At 45.6% G+C, this 14153-nt stretch overlaps 1 protein-coding gene across 1 annotated transcript in view; it reads right to left on the bottom strand.

Moving 5' to 3' along the window:
* Positions 1-724: 724 nt before the first annotated feature.
* The window catches only part of LOC133420222 (tetratricopeptide repeat protein 39B), a 29382-nt gene continuing 15953 nt past the window's right edge, over positions 725-14153 (bottom strand). The window contains exons 9-19 of the mRNA XM_061709837.1: positions 11809-11874; positions 11614-11722; positions 11473-11540; positions 10061-10120; positions 7214-7375; positions 5615-5706; positions 4273-4393; positions 4083-4194; positions 2845-2962; positions 2657-2773; positions 725-1432 (exon numbers count right to left, since the gene is read on the bottom strand). Of these exons, the coding sequence (XP_061565821.1) occupies positions 1336-1432; positions 2657-2773; positions 2845-2962; positions 4083-4194; positions 4273-4393; positions 5615-5706; positions 7214-7375; positions 10061-10120; positions 11473-11540; positions 11614-11722; positions 11809-11874 (1122 nt within the window). The 3' untranslated portion in view covers positions 725-1335. The remainder of the gene's footprint in view (positions 1433-2656; positions 2774-2844; positions 2963-4082; positions 4195-4272; positions 4394-5614; positions 5707-7213; positions 7376-10060; positions 10121-11472; positions 11541-11613; positions 11723-11808; positions 11875-14153) is intronic.

Raw genomic sequence — 14153 nt, 5'->3', positions numbered from 1 at the left:
TGTGGGATATACTGAATGTCCATGAATGTCCATGAGGACGAAACTCAATGTTCACTATTCTGTTGGTTTCTGTTGCAGTTCAAACGGTTGAAGCCACGGTTGGTGAGAAGGCTGCGTGCACGTGCGTGTGCACAATGTTTCAGTAGGAACCTCTAAATGTATAATATATATGTATGTATGTATATATGTATATATATATATATATATATATATATATATATATATATATAAATATATATATACATACACACATACATATATATATACGTCAGCATCGTCGGCTTACGCCATCGCCGTAACTGGTAAATACTTGCTACTAACTACTAGTTACTAGTAACTGGTACATACTTGCTTGTAACTAGTAGTAACTAGTTACTAGTCACTGGTAACTACTTGCTAGTAACTACTACTTGATAGTAACTACAAGATACGTGTAACCGTTAGTTACTAGTTAGTAGTAACTAGTAACTGGCAACTACTTGCTAGTAACTACTAGCAAGTAGCTAATAGTTAATAGTAATGGTAACTACTTGCTAGTAACTAGTAGTTACTAGTTTAGTAGTAACTGGTAACTACTTGCTAGTAACTACTTTTGCTAGTAACTACTGGCAAATACTTGCTAGTAACTACTAAGTAGTAGTTACTAGTTAGCCATAACTAGTTACTAGTAACTGGTAACTACTAACTAGTAACTACTAAGTAGTAGTTACTAGTTAGTCATAACTAGTTACTAGTAACTGGTAACTACTAGTTAGTGGTACTGGTTACTACTTACTGGTAACTAGTAACTGGTAACTACTTGCTAGTAACTAGCAAGTAGTAACTAGTAACTAGTACTCCCTGCAGTAGACTCTGCACCTGGACCTGAGTCCTGGTGCAGGATTTGGTTAACGGGATTTATTCATGACGACGTTCCACCTTTTGGTCTGACGGCTGATTAGCGTTTACTGTCTGCTTTGTAAATTTGAAAAGAAGAAACAGAAAAGAAAAGCTGCTGTGTTCAGGGTGGAACTCCGGTCCTGGACGCTCCGGAGTTCCCGGTAAGGTCCGGTTCCTCCGGTTCCTCCGGTTCCTCCGGTTCCTCCGGTTCCTCCGGTTGCTCCGGCGGACCAGGTCTGAAGCCCGAGTGGATTTGACAAGTGCAGGTTGTTTGAATCTCACCGCCCCCCGAGCTGCTGAGAGAATAAATAGGTCTGAACCAAGCGGGCGGTAGTGGTGCACCTACGCAGCTGCTCCGGCTGCAGCTGCTCCGGCTGCAGGTGCAGCTGCTCCGGCTGCACCTGCAGCTACTGCTGCAGGTGCAGCTACTGCTGCAGGTGCAGCTGCAGCTGAGTATTATGGGGTGCCCACGGGGGATCCTTTGAGGCTGCCGAGGGCAGCGTGGATCCGGAAGTGCAGCCGGGACTCCATGGAGTAGTCTTTGTAGTTTGTCCTGCAGGGAAGCAGAAACCCGGTGAGTTCTCAGTGAGAACTTCTGTAGCCATGGCAACGTGGCGGGGGTGGGGCTTAAGTGATGACTCAGAGTGGTGCCCGAGAATAAAGTCATAATAATATGAGAATAAAGTCGTAATATTACGAAAATAAAGTCGTAATATTATGAGAATAAGGTCGTAATTCATGAGAACTCTAACAGGAAGAGCACATACGTCTTTTGTGGAAGAGGAGCTGTCTGGTATAGTATAGTATAGTATAGTATAGTATAGTATAGTATAGTATAGTATAGTATAGTATAGTATAGTATAGTGTAGTATAGTATAGTATAGTTCCATCTGCTGCCATTCAAAGAGGTTTTGTTGTTTCTCAGGAAACAATGAGGATGATAATAAAGATTTTCCTCTTCCAGAAAAGACGCAATTTCTTCCAAGTCTGTGTGGTTCCTTCTTCGAAATAGACGCAGTCGTTTGCACAATCGTTTTAAAATCCTTACACTGATAGTAATTTAATGCTGATTTGCCAAAAGATTAAGTATTTCTTTATTTGTGAAACCGATACCAAAATATAACTTCACAAGATGCTCAATATTCCTCATTTTAACACAGGGAGAAAACTGCTTTCTATTTTATTCTCGTAATATTACGACTTTATTACCGTAATTTTACGAATTTATTCTCTTAATATTACGACTTTATGCTATTACGACTTTATTCTCGCAACATTATGACCTTATTCTCGTAATATTACGAATTTATTCTCATAATATTATGACTTTATTCTCATAATCTTACGAATTTATTATCGTAATGTTACAAATTTATTCTTGTAATATTACGACTTTATTCTCGCAACATTACGACTTTATTCTATTACGACTTTATTCTCGCAACATTATGACTTTATTCTCGTAATTTTACGACTTTATTCTCGTAATGTTACAACTTTATTGTCGTAATGTTACGACTTTATTCTCGCAACATTATGACTTTATTCTCGTAATTTTACAACTTTATTCTCATAATATTATGACTTTATTCTTGTAATTTCCCATTTTTTGGTCTTAGTTTGGCCCTAATACTCCGTCGTAGGTTCTACCACCAGTCCAGCCGAACCGCCTCCAGGTGGGCGGGTCCTACCACCGGCCCCTCCCCCCCCCGGAGGAGCAGGTTGCCACGGCGACCCGTGCAGACGCAGGTATGTACGTGTGATGCGGGACACTCACTTGGCGTTGTTGATGTGGGCGGCGGCCTTGGCCAGGTCGCCTTGCTGCTTGTACAGCAGGCCGAGCTCGTAGAGCGTGAAGGGAACCAGGAAGTGGTCGTACCGGATACGAGCCTCGCTGGAAGAAACACACCCGTGTCACACCTGGACGGGAACAACACACCTGCCTGTGGGCGGAGCCTGCGTTACCTGGACAACACCTGCGTGAAGCACAGCTCCGCCTGCAGCAACCTGCCCAGGTGTTTCAGACAGAGGCCCTTCAACATCTGGACCAGACAGCTGTCGTCGGGGTGGAACTCCGACGGATCTGAGAGAGGGAGAGGGGGGGGGCGAGTGACATAAAGAACAGCTGACGATGTGCAGGTGTGCAGGTGTGTAAGTGTGTAGATTTGCAGGTGTCCAGGTGTGTAGATGTGCAGGTGTGTATGTGTGCATGTGTGTATGTGTGCAGGTGTGCAGGTGTTAGGGAGTGGCGGTATGGACTAAAAAATGTATCATGATCATTTCTGGTATTTATCCCGATAACGATAAAAATTAAGATAAAAAAAATACCAATTCAACTCCACCAAAACACTGCTCTAAAAGAATACTAAATGCTACTAAACTACACCAATTAAGTTGAATTGATTAAAAAAAAAACAATTAAATGAGTACACCTGTACTGCAAAACTGTAACGACTCAAGCTCCTCGCTCTCAAATCTGCCTTTCTTTCAGGCTCATTTCTCTTCCTTCCTTCCTTCCTTCCTTCCTTCCTTCCTTCCTTCCTTCCTTCCTTCCTTCCTTCCTTCCTTCCTTCCTTCCTTCCTTCCTTCCTTCCTTCCCTCCCTCCCTCCCTCCCTCCCTCCCTCCCTCCCTCCCTCCCTCCCTCCCTCCCTCCCCCCTCCCTCCCTCCCTCCCTCCCTCCCTCCCTCCCTCCCTCCCTCCCTCCCTTCCTTCCTTCCTTCCTTCCTTCCTTCCTTCCTTCACGTACGTTGTGCGTCGATTTAACACAGAACCATAAATCAGCTTTACACAAAAACATCATCAACGGGAATTTATCGTTTTTACCTCAAGATGACAAATTCTTACCGTGGGAAATTTTTTTGACAGTATATCGTGAACGGTAAAATATCGCCCATTCCTAGTAGGTGTGTAAGTGTGCAGGTGTGTATGTGTGCAGGTGTGTAGGTGTGCAGGTGTGTATGTGTGCAGGTGTGTATGTGTGCAGGTGTGTATGTGTGCAGGTGTGTATGTGTGCAGGTGTGTATGTGTGCAGGTGTGTATGTGTGCAGGTGTGTAAGTGTGCAGGTGTGTATGTGTGCAGGTGTGCAGGTGTGTATGTGTCCAGGTGTGTATGTGTGCAGGTGTCCAGGTGTGTATGTGTGCAGGTGATCCCTCTCTGTCCCGGACCAGAACCCTGGGGAACTCCGGATGGTCCTGAACTCACCGGGGTCGGCGCGGAGCTGCTCCTCAGCCGTTTCTATGGTAACCAGCAGGGACTCGGTGAAGTCGGGTCTCTTCCCGACGATGGTGAAGCCGCTCCACACGTACATCATCTCCTAGGAGCAGAAAACACAGCGGTTCTGTTCACCACCGACCCACAAACCCCGGTGAATCTACGTGGGCGGTTCGGTTACCAGCGCCGGGACGACCAGCGGGACGGGCCGCGCCGCCTTGTAGCGCCGAGACTTCCTCACGGCAAACTTCTCCATGGGGATGGACTTCCCGGCCAGACGCTGCTTCAGCCCCTCCACCTGCCTGCACACACACCTGGACGTTACTGATCATTACTGGTCATTACTGATCATTACTGATCATTACCGATCATTACCTATCAATACTGATCAATACTGATCATTACTGATCATTACCTGATCATTACTGATCCTTACCTATCAATACTGATCATTACCTATAAATACTGATCATTACTGATCATTACCTGATCATTACCTATCAATACTGATCATTACTGATCATTACCTGATCATTACCTGATCATTACCTATCAATACTGATCGTTACTGACCATTACTGATCATTACCGATCATTACTGACCATTACCTATCAATACTGATCATTACCTGATCAATACTGATCATTACCTATCATTACTGATCATTACCTGACCGTTACTGATCATTACCTATCAATACTGATCATTACCTATAAATACTATCTATCTATCTATCTATCTATCATTGATGAACTGATCATCTTCATTGATCAGCTGATCATCTGATCGTGGTATTCCCCCACATGTTTTTATGGCTTCAGAGAAAAGAAGGTCCTACTTCCTGTTGCTATGGCGACCGGCGTGGAGACCATGGATGTATTATAAAACTGGATGGGACGTCAAAAATGGCAGCCCATTCATTTCAATGCATTCTGCTCACTCAGCGCATCCGCCGAAAAAATCTGTGACTTCCGGGTTTACTTCCGCGTTATACGGCCCATAGAGCATGCGCAGTTGAGTCACCTCCCATGATGCTCTGGGGCCTCCCATCATGCCCCGGGGCAATGACGCGAGTATTAATATAATATGTATCAATATAATATATTAATTAATGTATATTATTACATGTATAGTATTACATATATTGTTAATGTATTAATATAATATAATTATATAATATATATTAATATAAAACATCCGTGGAATGCACGGACACGGCTGTGACGTCAGCCGTGACGTCACGCCCAGAAAGACTTTTCTTTGACTTTTCTGGCCGTTATAATTTTTGACGGATATAAAGTCCATGACTTAAAAATATAGAATACAAAGATTAGTAATTGCCGGTGATTACAGCTGGAGGTTCCTGTGAACAGTTTTAGAGGCTTCTCTTTTACTATTGCGGTCTATGGGAAAAAAGCTTTCTGGGCCACATGGGATTTTTTGTTGCAGTACCGGGGCTGGACACTGGAAAAAAATCAGCGTGCCTTCTGAGTACGAGACCCGGGGGCTGGTGGAGACCCACCTGAAGAGCTCGGTGACGTTCTCTCCGGTCCTCTCCAGCTCCTCCTGCGGCATCATGCTGAGGATGGCAGCCTTCTGGTACACGTAGATGGCCTGTGAGGGGGGGGTTAGCTGAAGCTGACACCTTTCACAAATACAAATAAGGGACGCCCCATTTCAGCAGCGCAGGCGCCAAAATAAAGGGACGCCCCCAAAACTTCTAAACTGCATAGAAATGTATTTATTTTATATGAAAAAAGATGTAGAATATAGCCTACAGGTGAAGGTCGGAACATTAGAATATGGTGTAAAAGTTCATTTATTTCAATAATTCAATTTAAAAGGTGAAAATAATACATTACATAGTTTCATTACATGCAAAGCAAGATGTGTTAAACCTTTATTTGTTATAATTTTGATGAATTGAATTGTTTATTGATTTCATAAAATATTCACATTTTTTTTTTTTTTTAATTTGGGGTTTTTGATAAACTGTGAGCCATAATCATCAAAATTATAACAAATAAAGGCTTGAAATATCTCACTTTGCATGTAGTGGGAAATAATATATTTGTTTCTTCTTTAGATTGATTGATTTTGAGTTTTATTTCGGTCCATTTGGATACAACATAATACAACATAAAAATAGTCCAATATTTTATATATTTAAATTTTAATATATTTAAATACCGAAAAGGTATAGGCTGAAGCCAAGGCTTATTATGCCTACCCTTTTATGAACCTCAACTCAGGAGGTTTTATACAAAACTAAACTAGTCATTTAGATTCAAACATTGAAAAAGAATGGATATATTGGACAAGTAACAGAGGTCACACAAGAAGTAAAGTAAAGTAGAGTAGTAAAATAGTTGAATTTACTACGAATAAGAAGTTATGCAATATATTCTAATTTTCCGACCTTCACCTGTAGATTATGACATCAATAAATAACAGAGAGCGAACCAACATATGTTGCTGTCTTTAATGTATCCTGTCCTTTATTATGTTCATTACTGTTAGTTCTTAGTTCATGTGTGTGACAGACGTATTGAACCAATACGGAACGCAACTTTTAATTCCCAATTACGAAACAATTCCGTATTTCAAGGGACGGGTGGCGACGCTGGGGTTAGCGGTTCTGGGGGACCAGTGTCGTGCCAAAAAGTGATTGCCTGCCAGAATCTGATTTCTCCCCTGAAAATGGGTCTTTTTACGTGCCAAAAATGGATTGAAGGGCAAATACAGTTAATGAAAGGTTGCTCCTACCTAAATATGATTTGATCTCATTCTTGAGCTTCATAATATAAACACTAGAGCTCACAGGATTGCTTTTAACTCTTTTAAAGGACTATTACAACACAAAATAGGCATTTTCACCTGCCAAAAATTGATTGAAGGCCAAATACAGTTAATGAAAGGTTGTTTCTACCTAAATATGACTTGATCTCATTCTTGAGCTTCATAATCTGAAAATCTGACGTTTTTGCGCTATCGCTCAACGGGCTGCTGTGCGCGCTCCCGCGCAGAAATCAGAAGAAATCAGATTCTGGCAGGCAATCGCTTTTTGGCAGAACACCGGTCCGGAGACTCGCGCGGCCGTGGGGGGCTACGGGGGGCTCACCTTGGACCAGCGGCTCTCCTGGCACAGCAGCTGGGCGTAGCGGTACGCCTGCTGCCACTCCTGCTGGTACGTGTGGCTCCACATCAGCTCCCAGAAGCAGAGGTGGTGGATCTGCTTCCACTCCTGCTGGCTGCTGATGCACTCCTCGTACCGGGCCCGGGCCTGGGGGGGGAGGGAGGCAACAGCAGGGGTGAAAGTAAGCCGGTACGATCCGGTACTCCGTACCACCAAAAGAAAAAAAAAACATGAATTGCTGACAATAATCTTTGCATACAGCGGGTCTCGAACCCTCAATCTCTCACACTAAAGAAGGCGACGCTACCGCTCAGCCATGACTCAGCTCCGCCTTTTTTGACTGACTGAGTGAGGAGAGACGAACATAGCAATATGATCTAACTAAGTACCGACCTGTTTTTTAAATATAAATATAAATATAAAATATAAAATATTGGTACGATATAAATATTAGTAAAACCCCACTATTTGTGCTTTTATGAATAGCGTATTCCAGTCTTTACTTCCTAAACACACACACTGCATGCAAGGGAGCGTTTGATTTATTGTTCATGTAACGTTACTTTTTATTCTTTCACGACCAAACCACGCACTTTATTTATGTAATTTGCACCGACGGGAAGATTTTTGTGGTTGGCTGACACATTACCAACATATTTCATATGCTAGTAAATAATCACACGCCAAATAATCACAAATATGATATTTGTGATAGGTTTTCATTCCTCGTTTCAGGAAGAAAAGAAAAAAGCGTCAAAAATGTTGAAGTAGTTTTTTTTTTAACGTTTTAAGTGTTTCGCTTTGATGAAAAAGTTATTTTCCATTTCAATGCACACATTGTAAGAGACATTTTGAGACATTTTACTCATCTTTTACTCTTTTTTCATTTATGTACCCAATGTTCTGAAAATTCAAAGACAGAGACTTGTTAACTGTTCAGCTGCTGATGAATTTAACTGTAAATGTATTCTAATTTGAAACAAAACTAATTGTTATGATTTTGAAAGTTTTGTCAACATTTACAAATTATTCTGTGACAATCCTTGGTCCGGACTGGCCTTTATTTACACCATTTAAATAAATCATTTGCTATAGGCCTACACAGTGTTGTGTTTCTAATTTCTACACCATACAGGCGTTAAAAAATTGAATGCGTGTTCAGGGATGAAGAAGCTGGTGGTGGGAGGAGAACAAGCCATGAAGGTTGGGGTCGTAGTACCAGCAAGAACTTTAATCTACTTTCACCCATGGGCAACTCTGGAAAAGGTGGTAGCAGCACAATTACAGTCCCACCTAAATTCAAATAAACTCCACGAACCCTTCCAATCCGGTTTCCGCCCCAATCACAGCACTGAAACAGCCCTGGTTAAAATCACTAACGACCTCCTCCGTGCAGCTGACTCCGGCCTACTCACCATCCTCATCCTCCTGGACCTCAGCGCAGCTTTCGACACCATTTCTCACCCAATACTCCTGGACCGCCTGGCTGGCATTGGGATCACTGGTGTTGCACTCTCCTGGCTTTCATCTTACCTCACTGACCGTCAACAGTTTGTCCAACTACAGAACCATAAATCCGGATGCACGGGTGTCACAATGGGTGTCCCCCAGGGGTCAGTACTGGGTCCACTTCTCTTCACCATCTACCTCCTACCCCTAGGTTCAATTCTCCGTCACCATGGGGTCCATTTTCACACTTACGCCGATGACACTCAGATATATATCTCCTCCAACCCCACCGCTGCCATTCCTCCCGCTTCCCTCACCACCTGCCTACACGACATCAATACCTGGATGAGCAATAACTTCCTAAAACTCAACGGCAATAAAACTGAGGCTCTTCTCATCGGCTCCAAATCCACCCTCACCAAGTCACAACCCTCTCCCGCCCCTCCCATCATCATCAACGGCTTCCCGGTACCCTTTTCCCCCCACGTCAAGAGCCTCGGCGTCATTCTGGACAATACACTCTCATTTGCACCTCACATCCACAACATCACCCGGACTGCATTCTTCCACCTCCGCAACATCTCCAGACTTCGTCCAGCACTGTCCCAATCCAGCACCGAAATTCTGGTCCACTCATTCGTCACATCCCGTATCGATTACTGTAACGCTCTCCTCACTGGCCTCCCAACCAAACTCACCAACAAACTACAACTCATTCAGAACTCGGCCGCCCGGATCATCACCCGCATCAAGTCATCTGACCACATCACCCCCGTTCTTATCCAACTCCACTGGCTCCCAGTCCAATACCGTATCATTTATAAAAACCTCCTCCTCACCCACAAAGCCCTTCATAACCTAGCCCCCACCTACCTCTGTGACCTACTGAAAGAATACACCCCCTCCCGTACCCTCCGCTCAACCTCTGCTGGACTTCTTTTCACTCCCACCTCACACCTTAGCAGCATGGGTGCCCGAGCTTTCAGTTGTACGGCACCCAGACTCTGGAACTCCCTCCCCCCACACATAAAACAAATAGACTCCATCACCACATTCAAAACACAACTCAAGACTCACCTGTTTAAACTTGCCCATTCACTTTGACCGGTCACCACACACTACCTCCCACCATACTGTTCTGTTATCTGTACTGTTGCTCCTTGATTGTATGTATTGTGTATGTGTGTATGTATTATAATTTCTACTTTATTATTATTGTATTTCCTTTATTGTATTGTTTTGTTTTTATTCTGTAAGGTGACCTTGGGTGACATGAAAGGCGCCGTTAAATAAAATGAATTATTATTATTATTATTAACAGAGGCTCAGTGCCGGGTTCTCCCCGGCCGCGGCCACGCAACAACCCCGTTACGGTGCACCTACCTTCTCAAAGTGTCCTCGCAGGGTGGAGATGCGGGCCGAGTAGAAGAGAATGATGGAGCCCTGAAAGAACGTAAACACTGCTGTTATCTTCCTGCAGACGTACGTAACAGTTCAAGCTCTGGTTAGCAGTTCTAGTTAGGGCCCGAGGCGAGCACTGACAGTGCGAAGGCCCTATTGTATCTGTAGAAATTCTCGTTTTTTTCTCGTTCTCGTTATTTTTATTTTTCCGACGAAATGAGGGCCTTTTTTCCCCCTAAACGTGCCCCAAAAGTCACCAAATTTTGCTCGCAAGCCTGGCCTGGCGAAAAAAAAAATTTAATGGTTTGGATTAATGTGCGTGGCCTAATGGCTCAACAGCGCCCCCTAGAAAACTTTGTGCCTCAAGCCCCACAATACGGTTTGACGTACATGCACGAAAATCGGTACACACCTGTATCATGTCGCAACTTAAAGAAAAGTCTCTTGGCGCCATGGCCCAAACTGAACAGGAAGTCGGCCATTTTGAATTAATCGTGTAATTTTGGCGCAATTTATGCCATTTCTTCGGCAGTTAATACGGCCCGAAACGTAACATGCACCCAGGTGTGTTATACATCAAAATGTGCGTCTCCATCCTCCGACACCACGCATTACTTTTCTCTTTCAAAAGCGTTACCGTGGCGACGCTAGACGCCAAAAAGCGTGCCCACCCTTCATCTGGTTGGTTCAGACAGAAAAAACTTTGCGCCTCAAGCCCCAGAATACGGTTTGACGTACATGCACGAAAATCGGTACACACCTGTATCATGTTGCAACTTAAAGAAAAGTCTCTTGGCGCCATGGCCGAAACCGAACAGGAAGTCGGCCATTTTGAATTAATCGTGTAATTCTGGCACAATTTATGCCATTCCTTCGGCAATTAATGCGGCCCGAACCGTAACGTGCATCCAGGTGTGTTATACATCAAAATGTGCGTTTCGATCCTGCGACGACGCGCATTACTTTACCGTGGCGACGATAGACGCCAAAAAGCGCGCCCCCCCCCTTCATCTGATTGGTCCATATTTGATAGTTCCTACTTTCTGCCATAACTTTTGAATGGTTTGACATAAAGACTCGTGGGTGGTGTCCTCGGACTCGGTTTTGAGTCCTTGAACATAATTGGTGCAAATTAGCCCCGCCCCTTTTTTCTGATTGGTCGATATTTGACAGTCCCTATTTTCTGCCATAACTTTTGAATGGTTTGATATAGAGAGTCGTGGGTGGTGTCATCCGCTAAATGTCCAGGCCTGAAGAATCTACATCAAGTCATACAAGCTTGCACTGCAGCCTGAACGTGCACAAGGGTGCGAGGGCCCGTTCATCGCTGCCTGCAGCTTTAATTCTGGTTAGTAATTCTAGCTCTAACGGTTAGCAGTTCCAGCTCCGCTTACCTTGGGGTGCTTGTCCTGGTACGGCTCCAGCAGGGCTTCAGCCTCGACCAGGTTCCCCTCGCCGGACCCTGACCAAAGAAAACACGTCATCTTATAAGGGAACGAGGTTTGTTTGCTGGGAGAAAGTGTGCGTGTTCCTACCCAGGATCAAGGAAACGTAGGTGTGGTAGAAGAGCAGCGTCAGGGCGCAGAGGATGGACCGCAGGCTGCTGCTGGACGCTCCGTCCCTCAGCTGGGACAACCCGAACCTCTGCCGGAGCAGGAAGAGGACAAAGAGAGGCTGTTACAACGGGAGGGAGCATCGGTCCCGGTATGGGCTGGGGGGGGTGGACTTACCCTGTTTCCTGAGAACCCGATGACCTCCAACAACCTCAAGACCCTTTGAGGGAGCAGAGACAGCATCTGAAAGACGGAAGAAGTCACTTTATAGGGCCACACCGATCTGTGAGGCTGGTGTGTCTAAGGTCAGCAAATACGCAGATGATGCACCGCCGAGCTGCAGCAACAAGGAACCGGCGGGTCTCTTCAGCTCCTAGACTACACTGACCTCGCTTACATGCAGTCAAAATTCAGGTTATTGCTAATATTCCGGTTACTGAAACATTCAGAATATTCCGTTTCCATGCGTGAGCTAGGGCTGGCCGATATATCGAGATTTTAATATATATCGATATATTTTTCAAACGCGATATGGTACGAGACAATATCGTTTATATCTACTTAAAAAAAAAATAATAATAATATTTTTTTTTTTTTTATGATTTTGATATAGCTTATGCATGCCTTCCACTGAGGAAGCAGAGAGTGGGGACTCTGGGACGTGCTCATCCATCACCCAAGCCGAGGTCACTGAGGTGGTTCGTAAGCTCCTCAGTGGCACCGGGGGTGGATGAGATTCGCCCTGAGTACCTCAAGTCTCTGGATGTCATAGGGCTGTCTTGGCTGACACGCCTCTGCGACATTGCATGGAGGAAGGGGACAGTGCCGCTGGAGTGGCAAACCGGGGTGGTGGTCCCTCTTTTTAAAAAGGGGGACCGGAGAGTGTGTTCCAACTACAGGGGGATCACACTTCTCAGCCTCCCGGGGAAAGTCTACGCCAGGGTACTGGAGAGGAGATTACGGCCGATAGTCGAACCTCGGATTCAGGAGGAACAATGCGGTTTTCGTCCCGGTTGTGGAACACTGGACCAGCTCTACACCCTCCGCAGGGTGCTCGAGGGTTCATGGGAATTTGCCCAACCAGTCTACATGTGTTTTGTGGATCTGGAGAAGGCATTTGACCGTGTCCCTCGTGCCATTCTGTGGGGGGTGCTGAGTGAGTATGGAGTCCGGGGCCCTCTACTAAGGGCTGTCCGGTCTCTGTATGATCGGAGCAGGAGTCTGGTTCGCATTGCCGGCAGTAAGTCAGACTTGTTCCCAGTGCATGTTGGACTCCGACAGGGCTGCCCTTTGTCACCGGTCCTGTTCATAATTTTTATGGACAGGATTTCTAGGCGCAGCCAGGGGCCGGAGGAGATCCGGTTTGGGGACCTCAGGATTTCATCTCTGCTTTTTGCAGATGATGTTGTCCTGTTGGCTTCATCAGACCGGGACCTCCAGCATGTGCTGGGGCGGTTTGCGGCCGAGTGCGATGCGGCAGGGATGAGAATCAGCACCTCCAAGACCGAGGCCATGGTTCTCGACCGGAAAAGGGTGGCATGCCTTCTCCGGGTGGGTGGAGAAGTCCTGCCTCAGGTGGAGGAGTTCAAGTATCTCGGGATCTTGTTCACGAGTGAGGGAACAATGGAGCGTGAGATTGACAGACGGATCGGTGCAGCGTTCGCAGTAATGCGGTCGATGTACTGGACCGTCGTGGTGAAGAGGGAGCTGAGTCGAAAGGCGAAACTCTCGATTTACCAGTCAATCTACGTCCCTGCCCTCACCTATGGTCATGAACTTTGGGTAGTGACCGAAAGGACAAGATCCCGGATACAAGCGGCCGAGATGAGTTTCCTCCGCAGGGCGGCTGGACGCTCCCTTAGAGATGAGTTTCCTCCGCAGGGTGGCTGGACGCTCCCTTAGAGATAGGGTGAGGAGTTCGGTCACCCGGGAGGAGCTCGGAGTCGAGCCGCTGCTCCTTCACATTGAGAGGAGTCAGCTGAGGTGGCTTGGGCATCTGTACCGGATGCCTCCTGGACACCTCCCTAGGGAGGTGTTCCAGGCATGTCCCACCGGGAGGAGACCCCGGGGAAGACCCAGGACACGCTGGAGAGACTATGTCTCTCGGCTGGCCTGGGAACGCCTCGGACTCCCCCCGGAAGAGCTGGAGGAAGTGTCTGGGGTGAGGGAAGTCTGGGCATCCCTGCTGAGGCTGCTGCCCCCGCTTCTTTTTCCTGTATCCAAATCCAAAACAACAACAATAACAGCAGCACGGCGGATAATCGGACCCGCTGGTACCGTTTTGTTTCTTGGCCCTGTAGTTCGTCTTTTTCAGCTGCTTCCAGCGGAGCTTGATCTGGTCTGGCGTTCGTACAAATTCTGCTTCGTGCAACTTTTCGCTCACCTTCTTGTAAATCTGGCTATCCCGGTACTTTCTACCGTCTACAAATGCAGAAATGTTCATATCCTTCATTACATTTATGAAGTGATTAGTAGGAATGGGTGATATTTTACTGTTCACGATATACCGTGAAAAAAAAAGG

The sequence above is a fragment of the Cololabis saira genome, chromosome 20, assembly GCF_033807715.1.
Source record: "Cololabis saira isolate AMF1-May2022 chromosome 20, fColSai1.1, whole genome shotgun sequence".
NCBI lineage: Eukaryota > Metazoa > Chordata > Actinopteri > Beloniformes > Belonidae > Cololabis > Cololabis saira.
The sequence above is the reverse complement of the archived record's forward strand: the minus strand, read 5'-3'. Positions and strand labels throughout refer to the sequence as shown.